The sequence below is a fragment of the Podarcis cretensis genome (assembly GCF_951804945.1).
Source record: "Podarcis cretensis genome assembly, chromosome: 4".
Taxonomy (NCBI): Eukaryota; Metazoa; Chordata; class Lepidosauria; order Squamata; family Lacertidae; genus Podarcis; species Podarcis cretensis.
In genome coordinates, this window is record NC_137173.1 from 74347624 (window position 1) to 74370171 (window position 22548).

Below are 22548 nucleotides of genomic sequence, written 5' to 3' on the forward strand. Positions count from 1 at the left end.
GAATACAGGAATATTGCCAGATTATGTGTGAACTGGGAGCTTCCTTAAGTCATTTTCAGATGTGATCTTAACACTTTGCAACCCCCCGTGCTTTTCTGGGAGGGAATAAGTCCTATTGAGCTTGTGGCCTCTATTACAAGGAATGGGTAGCGTTTGCTGTCCTACAACAGCCAAGAAACTGGAGTTGGATCAAGGAAATGCCGTCTTTCTTGCTACTACATGTTACCATGGGGGTGATAGGGACTGACAGAAGTGACACATTCCCCATAATGTTTCCTTTTACCCCGAGGGAACATAAATAGAAGGGGGAACCAACATGGTGCCTTCTTGATGTTGTTGGACTATAATTCTCATCATCCCTGACCATTGGCCATGCTGGCTGGTGCTGATGGGACTTATAGTTCTAGAGGGCCCTGGCCTATTCCTGATACATAAGGGTTAGGCTATGAAATCGTGCTAGGCAGTTATCTTGTGCTTTCCCCCTCAAAGTTGTAGGTGGTATGATAAAGCCATCATTGTCCAGGACTTGCACATCCATTTGTTTTGTTCAGCTATCATCTCAGACCAAACAGGCTTTGAAGGTTTTCGTGCATGGTCAAATCTTGCAAAATCTATTTGGTTGGAGATGATAGTGGAAGGAAACCCTTCCATTTCTATAGCCTATGCTAAAATCGGATTACTTGCAAATGCACCAACATCATTGTCCTCAAGATGTACCTGCCAAAGCATCCACTGTGCATTGCTTCTGTACCAAGGAATCCAGACTTGGCCAGAACCAAAGCATAGGAACTTAGGACTGCCTTATATTGAATCAGGCCATTGGTCTAGTTCAGTATTGTCTACATGGGTTGGCGGTACATCTCCAGGATTTCAGGGATTTCTCTAAGTTCTGTCTACTGGAGATGCCACAGGATGAACTTGGGAACTTCTGTATGCAAGCAGATGATCTACCTCTAAGTGGTGGTCATAGTCCAAGCACTTAACTCCAGCTCTGCACTTGTAGCATGTAGTAAATATCTGTTGCATTCCATGAGAAGATGTGTGACCTGCAACTTGCATTATCCAGTTGAACAGGCTTAGCTGAGGAAGGAGGTGATTGCATGACACATGCTGACTGGCAAGAAGCACATTCAAGTCCAATGTGAGATTTCAGTTCTAAAAGCAATACTGGACATCCTGGAACTGGTCAACTCCTCACCTGATGATGGCCCAAATATCTTTTTTGATGTTCTATAATTGCAGTGCAACACTTTATTTATGGTTTACCAATGCACATCACAATTTATGTCTACAAAGGCAATACAGCCTTAATTCACATGCACCACTTGTACATTTTGGTACAAATGGATATGCAAAGGAATGGATATCCAAAGGAATATTAATAGGTTAAATGTAGATAAATGGCTCATCTATGTGCAAATGCTTGTTCTGTTTTAGACATCAGATCTCAGGGAAGCCTTGGAGTTTTTGAAGCCTGTAGGAATTCTACACAGCCACTGATTTTAGTGAAAATGGATCAAACATGACAAGCAGGTAGCAAACTGATGATCCCATGACTTTCTCTTGACTAGGGTGTATGCAAAGGTACTCTGTACTTGGCTTCGGGAAGGTGATGGATCATTTTTAAGAACTGCACAGCCTCATTCAGGCACAACACTTTAGATTTCTGTACTTGCAACAGACTTCTGTATTTATTGACTCCTGATTGTTTTATTTTTGTTGATTTTCAGGCAAGAACACAGAATTCATCAGGCAACAGAGCTATGTACTTGGACAACAAAGATGACAGCGCCATGTCTAGAAAAGTAGATATGGAGCTGACCCAGGCCCCTATCCCACACCACGTGGACTTGCTCGGAGGTGTAGCAGCAGAACCGATTCCCAACAATTTCAGTGAGCTGGAGCTGTTGAAGGAGATGATGGCTGTTCAGGGAGAGCCACACAAGCCCTACCCAAGCAGTGCTCCGGAACAGGAATGTTGCATTACCCTGGGGAAAGATTTCAGCCCACTCTCCATGCAGGGAAGGTAAGGAAAACCAGAGTCAACAGATTCTGCTTCATCTGATGGCATATTGGTGTGGTTGTTTTTATTCTCTGACTCAGTCGATAAATGTTTTATTTAATGTCTTCCTGCAATATAATTAATGGGAAAGAGGCTTAGTTAGGAGGTTGGAGTGGCCAATTGCTGGGAAAGGATATTCTCTCAGCAGGTTTCAGAACTAATACCTGCTTTTATAGCAGCTGTGTTGCATGCATTTTTTTTGGGGGGGGGAGCAATGTTTTCTGATATCTTGTTTTCCTTACTGATGTTTTATTTAAACCAAATGCTCACCAAAAGGATGCCTTTGTACTGCTTAAAGTTGAAACATAAATGGCCAAAGTAAAGGAATTAACTCTCTAATTATGGTTGACTGCTCTAGTTGTAAAAATGATGCATTGTACTCCTGTTACGAAAGTTTGAACAACAGCCATTCTTTCAGAGTTTGATTACATGGGGCAAAGTGCACCTATGGTGCCGCCCCTTGGGGCTGATTGGTGTGGTAGCCAAGTTCGTCAATGACACCAAATTAGTCAGATTGATGAAAATCCAATGAGACTGTGAGGTGCTCCAAAGGATCTCTCCCAACTGGACGAATAAATATTTCTATTTATTTATTTACTAATTAATTAATTAAATTTATATACCACCCTTCAACCAAAGGTCACAGGGTGGCTTACAGCATAAAAATGCAAACTGAAAATACAAAATGCATATCATAATAAAAAGCCTGGTTATAGAGTTGCTGCATAATACATATCAGCACCAAATACATTCTGCTGCCACCTGGCTCTTGCCACTTAACCAGTCTCTGATGCAGAAGTGGAAGAGCCTCCAGGTGAAGTCAACCAGTGGAAGGTGGGAGAGCAGGTGGGTCTCGTTCCCCCTGGTAAGTGATGCCCAGTGTACGTCAATGCCAAGCAATACATAGTGGGGCAAACAAATAAGGAAACCGTAACTTCACAAATAGATGAGTGGGATATGAAAAGGAAAAGAGATATACTAAAAGGAAAAAAATGCTGGTGTCATGCAAGATAACTTAATATAAGCAGCAACTCCACATCTACCAGTGAACAGAAAGAAGGCAATTCGCTATTAGAAAAGGGAGTGGAAGGCTAAACCAGTGAAGGCAGTGAAGGTCCTGTGTGAGTGTCTGGAGGTGGTTGGAGGATGGATGGCGGCTAACAGATTGAGGTTGAATCCTGACAAGACAGAAGTACTGTTTTTGGGGGACAGGAGGCGGGCAGGTGTGGAGGACTCCCTGGTCCTGTATGGGGCAACTGTGCCCCTAAAGGACCAGGTGCACAGCCTGGGAGTCATTTTGGACTAACAGCTGTCTATGGAGGCGCAGGTCAATTCTGTGTCCAGGGCAGCTGTTTATCGGCTCCATCTGGTACGCAGGCTGAGACCCTATATGCCCGTGGACTGTCTCGCCAGAGTGGTGCATCCTCTAGTTATCTCTCACTTGGATTACTGCAATGTGCTCTATGTGGGGCTACCTTTGAAGGTGACCCGGAAACTACAATCCAGAATACAGCAGCTAGACTGATGACTGGGAGCAGCTGCCGATACCACATAACACCGGTTTTGAAAGATCTGCATTGGCTCCAGTATGTTTCCGAGCACAATTCAAAGTGTTGGTGTTGACCTTTAAAGTCCTAAATGGCCTCGGTAAAGTATACCTGAATGAGCATCTCCACCCCCATCGTTCTGCCCGGACACTGAGGTCCAGCACCAAGGGCCTTCTGGTGGTTCCCTCACTGCGAGAAACCAAGTTACAGGGAACCAGGCAGAGGGCCTTCTCGGTAGTGGCACCCGCCCTGTGGAACGCCCTCCCACCAGATGTCAAAGAGAGGAACAACTATCAGACTTTTAGAAGACATCTGAAGGCAGCCCTGTTTGGGGAAGCTTTTAATGTTTAACAGACCACTGTATTTTAATATTTTGTTGGAAGCCACACAGAGTGGCTGGGGAAACCCAGCCAGGTGGGTGGGGTATAAATAATAAATTTATTATTATTATTTTATTATTAAATACGTAGTACCTTGAAAGCGGGTGGCGCTGTGGGTAAAACCTCAGTGCCTAGGACTTGCCGATCGTATGGTCGGCAGTTCGAATCCCCGCGGCGGGGTGAGCTCCCGTCGTTCGATCCCACCTCCTGCCCACCTAGCAGTTCGAAAGCACCCTTAAGTGCAAGCAGATAAATCGGTACCGCTTTATAGCGGGAAGGTAAACGGCGTTTCCGTGTGCTGCGCTGGTGCAGGCTCGCCACAGCAGCTTCGAGCAGCTGGCCACGTGACCCGGAAGTGTCTCCGGACAGCGCTGGCCCCCAGCCTCTTAAGTGAGATGGGCACACAACCCTAGAGTCGGACACGACTGGCCCGTACAGGCAGGGGTACCTTTACCTTTTTACCTTGAAAGAAATCTGAGGTACAGAGTCACAATCAGAGCATCTGAAGATAGGAGGCAGGCTTGTAAATGCCTCTGCTCCCCCAGGCTCTCTTGCCTCTGTTACCAGTAAGAGCAGCAGCAGCCCTGGCAAGGGTGTACCACCTTGTGAGGGACTAGTCCCCTGGCTAGTCTCACAGGCATTTCCCGGATGGGGCTCTTTCCTTCGTGTAGCCCTGCAATTCAGGAGGAGGATGGTAGTCTGAACACCTGAGGACTTGGAGAGGATGCTAAACCCTTTTGCTCTCCTAGCTTCTCTTGGGTCTTCCATGAAGGGACAGAAACCGCATGGATAGTGGCAGTCTAAGGATGCACCCACTCAGTCCTAAAAATCCCAGCACCCTTAACAAACTAAAATTCCCAGGATTCTCTGGGGGAGAAGCCATGTGCTAGAAATGTGCTTTAAATGTATGGTGGGATGCAGTCTTAAAGTGAGAAAGCCTTGCTATGTGAAGTACTAGTATCTGTCTGATCTAGCAACCATCTTCTTTGAGATCAGCTATTCTCTTGGAGCGATAGCTCAGAAATTCATAAATTGCCCAAGTACATCTGAAAATCTGAGGATCTGTGTACATGTGTGGGAAATTGCACACATCTTTCCCCACTCCCTAGTAAGTCTTGCCTATTTTATTATTTACTACAGCCTTTACAAACCTGGTACCCTCCAGATATTTTGGAGTTGTGAACTTCCACCAGACTGCTAAGAGTTGTAGTCCAAAACAGTTGGAAGACACCAGGTTGCTGAAGGCTGGCATTTTGAACTTGGCTTGAAAACTTGGGTTAGTAAGCATTGATGTGCCTGTATCCGAAACCATGTAGAGTGCCTTCCATCTCACAAAGGATGATACTGTAGAGTTTGTTGCCTGAGGTGAAAGATGCGAAAAAGGGGGAACACAAAAAATGTTCAGGAGGGTAGTTCACCTTCCTCATGAGAAAAAGTCCCTTGAGCCTTTTTTCAGTTTTAGACAAGGCAACCAAATGGCGCTGCTATCATCATCATTATCAGCCTCTTGAACTTCTGACACCATTTTGGTGTCCAACGCTGCCCCTCTCTACTGACTGCCTCTGTCCATGTTTGATCCCTGGCAGCTCCAGATTAAAGGATTGGGAGCAAGAGACTGAAAAGGCCTCTCTCTGGCACAGAGCCTGGAAAGCCAGAATAGACAATACTGGACTGGATGGACAAACATTTTGGTTTGATATACGGCAGCTTCTTGTGTTAGTAAGAAGGATCCACAACACATAATGAACTTACAGAATTTACTGCCACAAGATGTGGTATTGACAAAAGATTTACATGGACTTAAAAGGGGATTACAACTAGATTTTGAGCCATTGCCTTGCCATTCAAGGGAGGCAAAACCAAGAGCAAAAAGTGTTTTGTTGGCTTCAGTAATAAATGAATGTTTTGTTTCGTATTTTCCTGCAACGTAAGGAGTGGGAAAGTGACATTGCTAAGGAGATGTAACAGTCAAGTGCCTGGAGTGACACATTCTCCTAGCAGTGCTCAGAACTATCTCTCTCACAAACATGCCATATACCAGGGGCTGTGCCCCTGATTTCTTCCCTTGCCACCCCCTGCTACTCGCACCGGCTCAACAACCCCCCATTCCCCGTAGACCTTTTCCAGCTTCCCTTAGAACTCATCAAAGCCCCCAGCCCCTTACTGACCTCACCAGCTTCCTTTAGACCTACTCCCCTTAGACTTGGCAGCAGAAGGGTTGGATGAGAAGCTGGCCAACATGCAATGGTGGTGAGGAAGAGGCATGACTTTCCTGTGCCCACCTTGGGTCTCAGCAGTCAGTCAGCAACAGGCTGTGGAGGGGCTGAAGTGTGGCCAAGGGACTTTGGGGGTGTCCCTTCAGGCAGAGGTGCCACTCCTGAGACACGCTCCCTTTCCATGCATGCTGCTGGCTTATGTGTGCTGTTTGGGATGTGGTAGCAGTGCCCACTGTTTCTGGTCACCTTCCTAATTGACTTCTTGGGACGAGGTGACACAAACAGCAGTGGATCACCACACTGGCCAGGGAGGAGGAAGGTGACCAGTGACAATGCTAGTGACTCTGGGACACTGGATCTTGGGGGCAGTAGCACCTGGGCTGGCAAGTGGATGAGCTAGCGGAGAAATGGAGCAAAATCTCCATGCCTTCTGCAGAGACGATTTATTTGCTTTGTGAGCATTTGAGAGGCATTCAGGAGGATATATGAGAGAATAAAACGCCAGTTGCTTTAATTCATCGGTTTGCCAACCCTAATATGTTTCCTGCGTGCAACTTTTCTTCTTTGCGCTCAAATAAATACGTATCTAACAAATAGGTTTGCTAACCTTGATTCTTTTCTGTGAAGAAAATCTGACTATTTATGTTTCTCTCTCTGTGACGACAACAGAAATGCAAAGCTGTATTCTCCAGCATTTCATTGCGGCTGTGTTGGGAGACTGACTGCATGACTAGATGGTCCTGCATGGCAGTTCTTATGCAACAGATGCCAGTAGCATCACCAAAGAGACATTTCCCCAATGGGTTTTTTTGTTTCTTACTTGCATGTGAGGTGAGCCATTACTCTTGTCCTTTGGGAAGAATGTTCTATGTAGTAGAAAACTCCAGCAAAGGATCTGCAAGCCTGAATGAATTCATCTTTTCTATATTCTTAGGATGAGTACTTCAGCAGCTATTGTTGATTTACGTAATGTGCATTTCCCAAGGTTCTAAAGAAATAATAATAATAATAATAATAATAATAATAATAATAATAATACCAGCAGCCTCAGATAGATCCAGACATTAATCTTTATAGGAGCAATAGGAGCAACTTCACCCGCTTCAGTCATGCCACCGACATGTGAGCACCAATCCTCTTTAGGGTTTTATTGACAGCTGTTTCATCATGTAAACCTCTTAGAGTGAAAACCATGAACATGATTTTAATGAATATGTCTGATAAAAGGAATGGTAAAGCCAAGGTGGGGTGGGAGGAGGAGAGTTGGAAAAGCAGTTTTCCTTTGAATTATTAGTTGTATTTATGTTGGGGTTTTTTTTAATGATCAGTGCTGCAAGGAATATGCAGATTGGATCAGCAAAGATCTAGAGGAGATCTCTCTCTCTCTCTCTCTCTCTCTCTCTCTCTCTCTCTCTGTTTTTTACACATTGCTAGGGCATTTCCCCTCATGATACAGGATAGCTACATTTGCTTCAATTTCCAAGAGAAAATGCAGAATGGGTGCTACTAAGGCTAGCCAAATCAGAGTGTGATTTTGAAAGCTTTTCCTCTTTCATCCAAAGAAGTTGGATTAAATTAAAAAGAGAATCCTTTCCCCTCTTTTCATGTCTCTTGTCTGGATTCAACATAGCAGCCCCATTGTTGTTGTTGTTGTTGTTGTTGTTGTTGTTGTTGTTGTTATTATTATTAGCCCCAGTTTGGTTTCTGCTTTTTTAATTACTCTTTTTTCTTTAATGGATTATGAACAAACGTGTTGGGTAAACTTACAGAGGAAAAAGAAAAGAAATTTTTAAATGGCAAATCTTTAGAGCAACCTTTTAAGGAGCTTCTGTTTCTTTTACCACAGGTTGAATAGCAATGTGTATCCAGAAGGTTGCTATTCCAAATCTGTTCATAGTTGTATAACAGTTTTAAAGAGGATTATAGAGCCAGAAATATTTTCTCCAGTCTATTTAGTTAGAAATCAGAATATCTCATAGTCCATATTACAAGAAATATGGCCAATTTTATATACATTTTACATGTTTAATCTATAGACAACATTTCTCCCCTGCCCTGCAACACACATAGGTTGCATTAGACAGCCAATCTTGCATTTGTTTTGGAGTGTCACCTTTCAAATATATGTAAACCTAACTGAGTTGTGTGAAGTCACGGGACCCAGAGCTTAGCTGAGCCCTGTGACATGAGTATGTGCAGAGTGCATTTCTTTTCATTTGCATTATTATTACAACTAGTTCCAATTCATCTAATTGCAAAGGCTTCCTGGGCAGGCTGTGGCTTCCAGTGCAGCTTGATCTTTGCAACTTCTCATTTTAGAATTGACGACTGTGCTGTGTTACGTATAATCCTGGCTTGCTTAACTACTTATTGTCTATAATGCAGAAGCTGGTGACTCACCCAGGATCATCTGCTGTGTTTAGGGACTTTGGCGGGATTTGAGTGCCAGTGTTGTTGGCCTCCCTCGGACCTAACTCTGATTTTGTTTACAGTTGCCCCAGTTTGAGACGATGCTCTCTATAAAATGGCATTACCGTTGCATTATTTAATTTTATTTATAATGGTACTTATAAACCACCAACTAGTAAGAAAAAAACATGAGGGTTCATTGGATGAACTGTGTCTCTCTCTAAAGCAGTGTTTCCCAAACTTGGGTCTCCGGCTGTTTTTGGACTACAGTTCCCATCATCCCTAACCACTAGTCCTGTTAGCTAGGGATGATGGGAGTTGTAGTCCAAAACCAGCTGGAGACCCAAGTTTGGGAAACCCTGGCCTAGTCCGTCAAAATGCTGCTTTGGATCTGATTTCTTCACTTAGTGCTCCATTGCTTTCACATCATTCCAGATGTGAGGAATGGTAGATGGGATGTTTTCGAACAATTCAGCCAACGTGGCAGGGTGGGGGAACAAACATGGAAACTGAATGGTTGGAAAACTGGTGGCACTGCACATATCCCATCTACTGGGTGTGCGAATGCATTTTGGTGAATGGTAGGTGAAATTGGGAACAGAGGACTGTGAATTATGAATATTTTAGAGCTGGCACATTTTGTAACATTGAACACCTGCTTTGCCAACTCTCCATTTACTCTATAAATAAATTCCCAATATTGTGTTGAGCCAGTTTGCTGCTTAGTCTCCTTCCCACCTGACCTCTTTAGCTCACTCTTCAATGACTTCCAGAGACATTAATTAGATTTGTGCCACTGATACTGCAGAGGCGATATTAAAGCAATGACCTGTGATTTAGATCAACATCTTGTGCCTCATCTGAGAGGAGCATATAACCTTTGCTTGGCACCAAATTATTAACAGCAACAACAGTGTATCTTGGGCTCAACTTTTAAATCGTCTTTTAAGAGGTTGTTGAGTTTCCTTATGCACCTCAGCGCAACGGCTGATATTCAACTGTAAACTTGGCTTGAAAGTGCATGTGTGACCCACCAAGCCCATCCACATTGGGCACCTAAGTACTTGGTTAGCCCCATTTTTGCTGTCACACAGAAGCAGAAAAACCATACATGAAATGGGCTTGTTTGCTTTGGTACAGAAACGGTACAGGTTAGCTGTGCACCTTTCCCCATCTAACAACAACAACAACAACAACAACAACAACAACAACAACAGCAACAACAACAACAACTACTACTACTACTACTACTACTACTTATTATACCCTTCCCATCTGGCTGGCTATCCCCAGAAACTCTGTGTGGCTTCCAGCACTTATAAAAACATAATAAAACATCAAACGTTAAAACTTCCCAATACAGGGCTGCCTTCAGATGTCTTCTAAAAGTTGTGTAGTTATTTACAACCAGGTTGGGATGGCTGGAATAGCAGGCTTGTTGGTTTTTGAATGTCTTATGTAGATTTTTCAGTTTCGTTGTTCTGTATGGGACAATGACAATAAAGATTATCATATCACATTTATCTCTTTGACATCTGATGGGAGGCTGTTTCACAGGCTAGGAACTACTGCCTGGTTCCCTGTAGCTTCAATTCTCGCAGTGAGGGAACAGCCAGAAGACATTTGAAGGTTCTATATAGTCATGTAAAAGTTATGTGGATAATGGATATATATCTGTTTGTATGAAACTGGGCTCGGAATGGGTCCCTGTTAAGGGGGAAAGTCTGTAGCCTCATATGCAGAATGTCCCAGAATCTATCCTTCAGCTGGGGCTGGGGAATGTCTCCTGTCAGAAAAATTTCTGACACTGTAACACTAAAAAACTTCTGTCGGTCAGTGTAGACAACTAGATGGTCAGTGTAGACAACTAGATAGAACTAGTGATCTGACTCAATATGAGGCAATTTCCCGTGCTCACATTAGGAATTGATTTTTGCCTTTGTCTGTTTAGCCCAAGTGGCAAGTGTTACAGCCACAATAAAGAACTCTAGTTTAGCCTTGTGTTTTGCCCTGGAGGAAGTATGGATTGATTTTATGCCACAAGGCAATACTCTCTGTTTTAAATGTGACAGCTACAATTATAAGCAACGGTTGTTTCTTGTCATATATTCTCCCACCCCCCCACCCCTTATCTGCTACAAAATTGTAGGGAGAGAATCACCTATCTCTGATGAACTTGTAACCCGAACAGTGTAATATTTACTGACCGATCCTACACATCAGTTACACTGAGGAGATGCACTCGCTGGTGCAATGTACACCAAATTCTATTATTATATGCCACTCCCAATGTCTGAGCGGTGCATGATTCCTGAGAGCTCCAGAAGCGGTTCACCCAGGGTCTGTGTTTCCTTTTGGAAATGAGGCACAGCAGAGATTGTGATATCTTTATATTATATGGTTTATTTACACATACTGTATATACAACTTGAGCCTCCGATGGAGGGGTTGCCAGCATCACGCTCCAAGAGGGTCTGTGCAGGGACATGACTGTGATTTCATAGAATCATAGAGTTGGAAGAGACTTCCAGGGTCATCATCTACAACACCCTGCAATGCAGGAATCTCAACTAAAGCATCCAAGACTGATGGCCATTCAACCTCTGCTTTAAAATCTCCAGTGAAGGAGAGTCAACAACCTCTCAAAGGAGTCCATTCCACTGCCAAACAGCTCTTACTGTCGGAAAGTTATTCCTGATTTCACTGCCCCCCACAACACAAACAAGACATGCCAGGCAATGCAGCAGCCCCAGTGGACTCGTGGATGTCTGCAAAAGCACACACGCAACCCAGAAACACACTCCTGAGATTGCTGGTTTGAGTTACTACAGAAGACAAGACCTTCCCTCCCTCCTCTCTGCCCAGAGAACTGGAAAGATGATCACAGCAGCCACTTCCCAAGGAAGCCGAAGCATAAGACAATACATAGTTGTCTTCACACACAGTTTCAAGTCCTGCCAGAGGCTGGGAACCCTCCCCACTCCCAAGACTGAGAGACAAAGTTCCTGGTTTCCCATTTGGTCTGCATAGCTTTAACACGACCCCCGATGTAGGATAAGGTTCTCATGCTGCTTGCAGGATTCATCTGAAATGGAGTGGAAAAGTTTTGAAGATTTCCAGTCCTCTTGAATTTCCTTTCTGCTTTCTAGTTTCATCCAGCTGCCCTTCAAGTCAACAGAACACTGTGCAGATTGTCAGTGAGCTTTATCAAGGCTTGTGTTTCCTAGGCACTTGAATCTTACCCCATCCCCTCAGTCCAAACAACAGCCCTAGCGATTCTGAGTGTAGCGAAAGGTCTCTGGCTCTATCTCCCAGGGAACAAAGGCTCTGAATATGATTAATGTTCTGTCAGAATCCTTGAACCAGTTTGTTGAATAAGCATTTTAAAAGGTAATGTTATAAAGCCGAGGAGCAGACTCTGTGCTGAGGTTGTGTTTAGGGTTTTTGTTCACGCTCAGGCAGTTTCTGAGTTCTGACATGTGAAGAATGCTGGATTAATTTATAAGGCCTGCAAATGACCAGCTCATGATCAGATGGTTTTCATATATTAGGAGTTGTAATGCAAGCTCCATTAAGGTCTTTTCAAATGATTCATTTGGAGGACGAGGGCTTGAAAACACACCTGGAACAACTGGATGAGCAACAAAACAACCAAGCCATCTGCCTGCCCCCTTTTCCAAGGGGAATAATAGATGGCTTCAAGTAGCTAATGTTAACATGGAGAAGCAAGAAAAACATTATCCCACCCTGCAGAGTCTGGAAAGTCTCTTCTTCACTGCTCTCCAAGACCAAGGGCTGGTGGTGATTACTTAATTTCAGCAAGCCAATGCTCAAAATTGCCTTCAGATGGATCAATACTGTGAAACCAAGTTTCGAACACATTTTCTGGTGGTTTTTTAAAATATATATATATTATTTTAAAATATATTTTATGGTAAATATATTACAAATTTAGTAAAGCATATAGAATTGAATTCATATATTTTGCATGTTTGTCCATCTGAATAGGTCCCTCAACCTGAAACCGCAACCCCATAGTCGCCTCTGACTGGACTTAACTGTCCAGGGGTCCTTTACCTTTACCAGCTGAATGAAATAGGTTTTCAGCTTAGGTAGCACAGGGTGAGATATTATCTCCATTTTTGTCATTCTAAAAATGTATAAATAAAGCCCACCTTCAATAAAAGTTTGGGGGTGTACCAAAAAAGTAAGGGGGTGGTTTATCCCTAGGTAGACATTTATATTTTGCCTGTATTATATTAACTCTATATTAATGCTAATAATGATCATTATTAGTGTTACTTGTGCAGGTCCTGCAGCAGCAGTGGACCAAGTAGGAGGGGGTCTATTTCTAGGGTTGCCAGGGGGCACAGCATCCTCCTACTGCCCTCCCCCGGTTACCTTTCCTGTCTCCTCTCTTTTCTCTTCCTCAGCTTCCCCTAGCTCCATTTAATTCCTTGTTCCCTCCATCTCACGCTTACTTTTCATTTTGCTACTCTTCCCCTGCTCCACCCTTCAATCACCCCTCTTCCCCCCCTTCTCCTCCATCTCTTACTTTCGCCACGTCTTTCCAGCCACTGTCCCACCCCTCGGCATACTTCTATCAAAAGCGGGAAAAGCTGTAACCCTAAATTCTAAAATTTCCCAGTAGTGAATGTGTGGAGGGGAAATGAAGAGGTGGGTGAGTCAAATTGGATAGCCTTTGTAGTGCCTTTGACCTAGGCAAGCTGCTTTGCAAAGTGCCAAATCTGGATCCGTACAGGAGTGCCAACCTGACCCCGCAACAGTGAGTGCCTGGGGCTGTGGGTACCATGCAGCGTGCACCAAAATTTGTGGGTACTTGGGCCCCAGGGGAGTTGGCACCTATGCTGTATTTTCTGATCAATTCACACCCCTATACACATACCTTGAAATTCCCTAATGCAGTAGGATACAAAGGCAAATGCCACTCCCTTTTGTGATTCTTTTGTGCATTGTCTCATCTCCTGTAAGTGATAATGAGCAGGATTCCAGGTGTGCAACACAGCAGGTAAGGGAGAAGTCTGGGGGACAGAATAAGCTGCTACTGCCTTGTCTTTTCACTGTACTGGGAAATTAAAAGCCCTTGTTCTCCAGTGTGTGACTGGACAACTCTAGTGTTGTGTCTGCACCAACTGCTCCCTCATTTCAACAGAAATGAAGAAACAGGTATTTAAAACTGCTGTGGGTTAAAGCCTCAGCGCCTAGGACTTGCCGATCGAAAGGTCGGCAGTTCGAATCCCTGCGGCGGGGTGCGCTCCCGCTGCTCGGTCCCAGCGCCTGCCAACCTAGCAGTTCGAAAGCACCTCCGGGTGCAAGTAGATAAATAGGGACCGCTTACCAGCGGGAAGGTAAAACGGCGTTTCCGTGTGCGGCTCTGGCTCGCCAGAGCAGCGATGTCACGCTGGCCACGTGACCCGGAAGTGTCTCCGGACAGCGCTGGCCCCTGGCCTCTTAAGTGAGATGGGCGCACAACCCCAGAGTCTGTCAAGACTGGCCCGTACGGGCAGGGGTACCTTTACCTTTACCTATGTCTGGTAATTTTATGAGAATATCTCAGTGGGTGGCTTTTTGTAGCATCTGAACACTTGCAAGAAAGATTAGTTTCACGTATAATAAGAATTCAGTTAGGTCCAATAATGAGCTGGGCTCTGCATAGTTAATGCGTTTCTGCGTCCAAATATTTTGAACCTGATCTGCTGGGAAGCTCTTATGACATTGACCTCTGATTTCATCCGAGTCGTTGTCCTTGCATCTGAGGACAACAATCATCTGGAATGTAGTCATTAAGTGCACTTAACATCCGGAGAAGTTCCGAAGTGAACAATGGAGATGATTTTGCTTGCCTGCTGTAACACACACCTTAGGTGAATTCATTAACTTCGTCTAGCATCTAATTGGTCAAGGCCTGGTTTGCACAACTTAGTAAACCAAGCTATGGCTTACTGGGACTGCAGGAATGTATGGGCTCGCTGCTCTTTCCCAGTCCTTTTGGCTGCTGCTCTGCAATGAGTTAGGCTAAGATTTGGGTTCGTATGCTTTTAGGTGTGGCAAAATCTGACAATTCTAGTTCCTCATTTTTTCCAAACATAAGTTCAGCCCTCTACATTTTCGCACCAGTTTGCCATTTTTTTAAAAAAATGGCTCTCTGGAAAATTTGTCAGCATTTTGGTGCAAAGCAATTTCCCCATGTGTATTCATTTCTAGGCGCACATTATTCTACTGTATACATTTTTGTACACATTGCTTGCCTGGAGAACTTACATTGCAAGATTAAGAGAACTGTGCATTCTGAATGATGGCTGTGTTTCGGTTTCATGCATTGTTTCAGACAGTAAAAATTATAGGTTTACCTTTCACTGTGAACCAAATGTTTTCCCTATTCTTACGTGTCATCTAAACCAGGACTAGTGGTTAAGTTCTGTGCTCACTAACCACAAGCAATGGTTAAAAACAACAACCATTTGTACAGCTATGTGGAGGTGATTACAATTGAAATTAACTACTTGGTTTTTTTTTGTTTTTTTTTAGGTATCACTTCTCTTTGCCCAAATTCTTCAGCACAAGATCCAAAGATAATTGCTTTACGGAGAGGACGCCTCTGCTGAAAGTTTCCCCACAAGAAAATGGGTGGGTAGGAGATCAGCTTTTTGCTGTTGCTCGATGTCTCAGGATTCGCATCCTACCAATGGCATGGAACAGTAGAGCCTATGGTGTGTGTTAATATTTGTCAATGGTTTTTTTCAGGTTAAGATGCATGGCTGTTCATAACACAGATTTTACCACAGATGATGACTCTTGGGAAAACAGCTCTGCTGAGTTTGAGCAAAGGTCCCATCTGGGAAGTGAAATGCCCAGCTTGTCCAGATCTGCTTCCTCCTCAGAGAAATGTGAAATGTTGGACAACTTCCATGTCAAATTCAATTTAACCAAGATGAGGTATGAGCCCAAACCTTTTGTTTTGTTTTGCCAGTATTGAGGGCTAAGGGAAATTGCCAAGAAATGGACCCCCCCCCCCCCCGGTTTCAACAAATGAGTAAAATAACACTCCATATTTTTGTGTCATATCTTGCCATTGATTTCAAGGATATTGCACCAATGAAACCGATGATAAAATCTGTTCAGATTTATAGGTCCATGCAACAGTAGAGGCTAAGCAGGCAATCACTTCTAAGCCATGATAGTTTATGTGACTAGAAAACCTGGTTCTCTGCAGATTTTCATGTTTGGAAGTAGTGCTGTCTGTATTTCATCTTGTGATCTGTCACTTTATGCTTCTGTTTAAAACTCAGCTTCTTAGCTTTCTTGCACGAAAGCATCTATAACTCATGACGGGAGGAGATACATGTGTAAGACAAAGTGAAGTAGGAAGTTTTCATGCATCTAGTTCAGAGATGGGGGCGGGGGAGCCGGTGGTCTTCCAGATGTAATTGGAGCTTCCATCATCCTTGACCATTGGCCATGATGGCTGAGTTTGGTGAGAGATGGGGTTGTGTCCAATGCTGGCTTTCTGCTTGCACAACAGGCTCCTGTTCTCTCAACAGAACTTTGCCCTGCTCTCCTCTTCCCTGCTGCCCCCACTAAAAATATGCTCCAGGTGGTTGGGGGACCCTTTGGAGCAGATTTGGGTGGAGGTGGTTGTGCAGGGAGACAAGGGGAGGTGGAATGCTGCTCACTTGCTATTGGATACATACTATCCATGGAGTGTTATGCATTCAGTGGTCTGTGTTTGAGTTTGGACTAAAGTTTGGACTAAAGATTCTGAGCTCCTGGGTTCTGATTTGATACATGATGCCTAATCACAGAACATTTCAAGATTTGGGCCTCTGCCATTGGCCCTTGAACTCTTGATTCACAGCCAATCACATTTGGAGTGGGAGTGGCCCAGGCTTTCAGGAATGTATATAAGCAGTTGCTTTGCCCTTGTTTCCCAGTTATGTAGTTCAATAAAGGTTCTTGCTGTTATCACCATGTCTTGCCTCGTGGGAACCCACCTACACTTCAGAAAGCCACAGACTTCCCATTCTTGATATAGTGGGATGGTTCCAAACAATACACCCCCTCATTTTTAATCTGAGCAGCAAGTGCAGACTCTACCACATCTGATGAACTAACCGGAATACAGTCCATACTCCATTCAGTTATAATAAATGCAGCAGCTAATATTTAATTTGGTTAATTGCGCGCACACACACACACACACACACACACACACACAATAGCCTAGTTATCAAGAAGGAAGATTAAAACCCTTAGTATCTGCTAATGATATGTACTGTGCCCAATATTTGTGTGTGTTGGTACCTTTCCTTCTTAACCTTCGCTTTTCTATTTTCATTATGGATATATGAATGCATTGGAAGCAGCAGGCTATTTCCTTGTTCTGTATCATTGCTGTGTAAGCACAGTGAAATGCAATTGCCCTAGTTACATAGAGCAGTTGGCAGCTATGCCGGCATTGTTTCCTTTATGCTGCAGAAGAAAGGTGCTCCTGACAAATTGCTCCCCAAAATATTTTCGATCCCGTATTATTGAATAAACATACTAGGGCTGCCAGTTGCTGAGATGGCCTAAATCTGCAAAACTCGATTGAGTGCTCTGAGCCATGCATGCTGAAGGCCTAAAGAACAAGAATATTAGCTAGAGATCAGAGGCCTTGAAGGGGCAGAGCAAGCAGAGTGAATGCCTGAGTCCAAGCACCTCAGATGAGCAGCCGTGTGCTTTTCTGCGGAGAACAGTTCAATGGGAAGGGCAAGGGAACGATTCCTACCTGTTATAGCAGGCTCAGGAGAACTACACCTGTACAAATGGGAAAAGAAAAGATGGGGAAACATGTATTGGTTGGTGTGCAAGGATAAGGGTGACTTGGACATCTGTCCATATCTCTCCTGCAAGTTTAATGTCTTGCTGGCTCAGATTTTGAGGTCTAAAGTAGTACTTTCAGGAGCGGAAAGAAATGTCAGCCCCAAACCTCTTAAAAGTGCTGCTATGAATATTAGAGAAAAATAGATTTGCTATTATGATCCCAGAAGTCTCTCTGCTCATGCTTAATGCATCATTCCATTTTGTTGAAATGAACCTTGGAACATTCTTTGCTGCTTAAACAACCTGCCTAGTCAACATAGATATTTATTTATCTGCAATTCACTTGTTTTATTCCTATCCCTGGAAGAGTAAGGGAAGACTTTTAAGGAGCTTAAGTATTGTCAATAATACTGCTTGCTAGCATGATCGCATAGGGACAATAATTTTGTATCTTCAAGGCCGTTACAGTAAGCATCACAGATAAGAAACTAAATCCTGACCTAAAGTGAAGCATTTTGTTTTGAACCTTGTTTCTAAACTAATTGTTTAGAAAATGCTGGCATGTATGTGATAAATGGAACTTTACGTGGTGCGTTATGCATGATGATCCAATACATTAAAAAAGAGAGAGAGATTCTGGCTTATCTATATTATATATTTTCAAGTTTATAATATTTAGAGCCAGTTCAGACAAAAATTGAGGAAACCATTGACACCTTAGCGCCCCCTCCAATCACCTTAGCTTCTTCCCTTTTCCTTCTTTAGGCAAGACTTTTAGGTTAGGGTTTTTCCTAATCCTTCCTAAAGCAATCCCAGCCAATCAGGGATCGCATGATGAATGTGATGGTGTCACAATACTGCACAGATGATCAGATTTGGCTACATGGTAATGCTACCAAAGGCAAAGAAAGTCAGTTTAGAAGTTGAGGGCTTCCCCCACTACGTTCTTAAATTCATATACAAATATGCTGCTCAGCAGAAAACATTATTCAGACTTCTTGCTCAAGAACACAGTTCTTACTTACAGATTACAATGGTACCTCGGGTTACAGACACTTCAGGTTACAGACTCTGCTAACCCAGAAATAGTATCTCAGGTTAAGAACTTTGCTTCAGGATGAGAACAGAAATCATGTGGTGGCAGTGGGAGGCCCCATTAGCTAAAGTGGTACCTCAGGTTAAGAACAGTTTCAAGTTAAGAATGGACCTCCAGAACAAATTAAGTTCTTAACCCGAGGTACCACTTTACTGTTCTTTTAGCTTATCATTTGTTGTTGTTTTTTTGCAGGGGCATACATGCAATTTCAATAGAAAAGCTGACTAGCGTATTGCAAAGCAGGACACAAGTTGGTGCTAGAAATATGGAAAACTGTATATTGACTTCATTCTGCAGTGGAATACTTTGAATAAAGCTGGTCAAGTTTGTTCATAACAGATTAGAACTCTGCCTGCTTGCCTCCACATTTCCCTGTGGAGGCCTGAAAAAGTGACGCTTTCTGCGGTTGGACGTCCTGTTGTGGAGAGTCATGCAAGTTCCCAACTTGCACTTAACTTGGAAATAAAAAAATGTGGATGTGCAACCCCTTTTTGCCGCATCTCACTTAAACTGCAGATGCTCCATTGGCTTTTTAAATTTCCCTAGCTTTTGTCACAGGGTTGCAATTCTATGTCAGATTAGAATTGCTGTGAAGGTCATGGGGACAGCAAATGTGTGCAAGTCAAGGTCTGACCATGGCTAGTTTGCTAAGCTGTTAAAAGCACAGAATCCATAAAAGTCTAAGCACCAAAGGGTGGTGGTGGTTGTTGTTGTTGTTGGGGGGAAATGCTCTAAGTGCTACAGTTTATTAATAAAATTGCATTCCCCTCTCCCAGTGTCATTGTGTCAATTTGCCAAGATGACTTAGTTGTTTAAGGACAAGTGCTTCTGGACTTTTAAAGGATTAATGTAATGGTTCCTAGCTTTTATTGTCATTTTGGGTGCCTCTTTTAGTAACCATAATTTTAATCTTATTTTGAAAAGATTAAGTTAGCCTTGTATTTAATATACTGCATGCAGTTGTAGTTCACATAATGACATTTGTAAAATAAATACTTTAAATGTGGAAAAAACCCCATACAATTATAATAAAAGCAGATGCTTAAATATATGAGAGGGAACCTTGACATAAAGTGAAGGCAAGCAGCTCTATAACCAAAAGAACTGTTGCATGTAATTTTAATATATGGCTGCACATTTAAAACACATTGCTTTCCCCAAAGAATCCTTTGTATGACCTAAACTCTGTCTGCTGGCCTTACAAGTTTGTGATTAATAGAATAATACCCACATCTCATATTCTTTCTCTGTGAAATTCTTCTCCCTTGTTTCTTTTCTTCTTTTTTTCAGATGCTGTTTAAGATTCCTAAAAGTTTCTGGGCTTTTCATCTTTGTAGTTGTATGCTCTGTAAGTACTGGGTTTCCAAAATTTCAGAGTAATTTGGCGGTACTTACCAAAGTTGAATCTGATAATACAATGGGACATACAGCAAAAACATTGCAGTGCGCTCTTGCTATAGTCAGTCAGCAGTGCCCATCTCTGTGATATTCCATTCAATTCCCCCTTTCCACCCACTCTTCCACTCTTCCCTGCCCTAGTCAGTCAACATTCCATGGGTACTGGGCATGCTCAGTTCTCACTGGTCTGTGCTTGGGTTTCTCCTTAGGGTTCTCCCCCCCCCCACATCTGCAAAACTTGGGGTTTCCCCAAGACTGTAAAGGTTCTCTTTTGTGCATGGTTGGTGCTGTTTTGGCTATTCAAATGCATCTGCACTCAGCCTGAACATTGGCAGTAGGACCATGATTTTAAATAGGATATAGCATCTCATATGAAGCCTAGGAGCATGCCCACCTGTTCTTCACACTCCCAGTTGATGCTGGAAAAGTGTTCCTTTACCAATGCAGTGCCCTTTCCCCTTGGCTTTCAGATCTCTCTGAACCGATGCAAGTTAAGATTAACCACACAGAAGAATTGGATGTCTCAATTCCCCTAAAGGCAGACAACCTAAAATGGAGGAACCAAATGTGATGCCCTCCAGATGTTGTTGAACTCCAATTCCCCTCCCCCCCAGCCAAGATGACCAGCAATGAGGGATCATGGGAGTTGTAGTCCAACATCATTTGAAGGGCACTGTGTTGGTTAACCCTGGTCTGAAACATCCTTTTAGCTCTTTCCCCCAAATTTTTATCTTTCCAAACATCTGGTTTGGATCAGGGGATAGGGATTACAAGCTAAATTAGGCTGAAACATCCAGCAAGGACCTATGGTGACTTGGGTGGAATATACACACACATAAAAAAACCTGTTGCGAAAATGGTTTTTGTTGTTTTTAAAAAAAAGTTTTGAAAAATACATTGAATTTGCTGTAGCTCACTTCGCCATCTAGTGTCACATTTGTATATTGCACTTTACAACACACTTAAAACGTTTTATTTGCAGCTGTATAGCTGAATCCCTGATACAGGACGGTACAACTGATTAATTTAAAATGCATTTCAAAAGACTGAACTGCTAGATTCAACTGATACTTTATTAAATGTGTAAGTTAAGATAAATTTTCAAGTGACACAAGAGATTAGTTGCAAGTCAGTTCAGATGAGAATTACAAATACAAAAAAAATCTGTATATAAAATGCAATGTATAGTTCCCTCTCCTTTTCCTTTAAACATAGCATTGAGAACTTTATATGGATAATATAAAAATGGCTTTTCTAACTTCCTGTACTTTAATGTTACTAAGGGATTATAAAAGAAGGGAGAAAATGAGACCTGGGTAAGGAACCTAGGAGTGTTTTCATGCACAACACTGAAATCCACTTTGCTTTTCCAGATTCTGTCATTTGAACATAAAAACTTTATTGGCTAGATTATATAAAAATGACTCTCCTCTGCTTTTAATCCCTTGTTCATAAGACTCATGTGTGAACTCAAGAGTGTGTATGCAAGAGGCTCAAAGGTGCTCTTAATGTTATATAGACAATTAACTAATGATGATGATAAAAGTAAACAATGTGTGGAACCCTTCTTCATTCATATGCCAATTTGGTATGTATGGGTTGCACTTCTGTTCAGAGTAGACCCACTGAAATTAACAGGCCCAAGTTAGTTCTATCTATTTATTTCAATAGGTCTTCTCTGAGTATGACTAATATTGGATACAATCTTGTAAGTTTGGGGTGTAAGCAGTGGCGTAGCGTGGGCTGTCAGCACCCGGGGCAAGGCAAGTAATTTGCGCCCCCTAACCCATGGATTTGCGCCCCCTAACCCGTGGATTTGCCCTAACCCCAGATGTTGCGCCCGGTGCGGCCGGCCCCCCCTGCACCCCCCACGCTACGCCACTGGGTGTAAGGCCTAAGCAACAGGACCCGACTTTAGGAGTTTATAATAAAAGCAACAACTCCTTTTTGCAGGTTTTAACTTTTTTAGAGGCAGTTTGTTTAACAGTTCGGCAGTTTCCCACATAACCTTTTAATGTGCCCTCAGATTTTATTTAGCATTCACCCTGAAAATGGAGCACCTTGGCAGATGCTGGCTGTGTCACCTACGGACATCTACAGTATCCTTTACCAATTACTTTTGTTGTTGTTTTTAAAACAAAATGGTGGAGCAGCTTAGTAAATAATCACTGACAGAAGGCTGATTTAAAGATGGTTGATACGAAATGGCTGACTCGTTGCTTGCTAAATTAAATCCTGACAGTGATTTATTTCTTGTGAGGCCCTGACGCTGCCTCGTGGGACCGCTTCTAAACCAGCAAATTAATTCATTTGCAAATCTGTTTCCCAAGTTTGCTATCCAAGTGATAATGAAGACTGCAAAGGTCTGTTTTTTCCTGTTATATCTCCTTTAGATGCCTCCTGCCTCTCTGTGGGAAAGTAAAGTGGGTGAAAACTGAAGTGAAATTCCAGAAGTGTAAATTTTGTGAGGTTGCTTGTAAGTGTGGGTGAGAGCAACGAAACAAATGGGAACAGCATGCAGTTTTTGTCTATGCTTTATATAACACTGGTTATTTTATCTTGAACAATGCTTTCCACCAGTTTCTTGGGACAGATGTTAAGCTAACCAGAATCCTAT

General features: G+C 42.9%; 1 protein-coding gene across 2 annotated transcripts in view; it reads left to right on the plus strand.

The window, feature by feature from the left end:
• The window catches only part of OCA2 (OCA2 melanosomal transmembrane protein), a 158381-nt gene that overhangs the window by 16919 nt on the left and 118914 nt on the right, over window positions 1-22548 (plus strand). For both annotated transcript variants that reach the window (XM_079972593.1, XM_079972592.1), the window contains exons 2-6: window positions 1731-2026; window positions 15164-15262; window positions 15380-15571; window positions 19824-19881; window positions 21958-22030. In XM_079972593.1, coding sequence (XP_079828719.1) covers window positions 1764-2026; window positions 15164-15262; window positions 15380-15571; window positions 19824-19881; window positions 21958-22030 — 685 coding nt within the window. In that variant the 5' untranslated portion in view covers window positions 1731-1763. The remainder of the gene's footprint in view (window positions 1-1730; window positions 2027-15163; window positions 15263-15379; window positions 15572-19823; window positions 19882-21957; window positions 22031-22548) is intronic.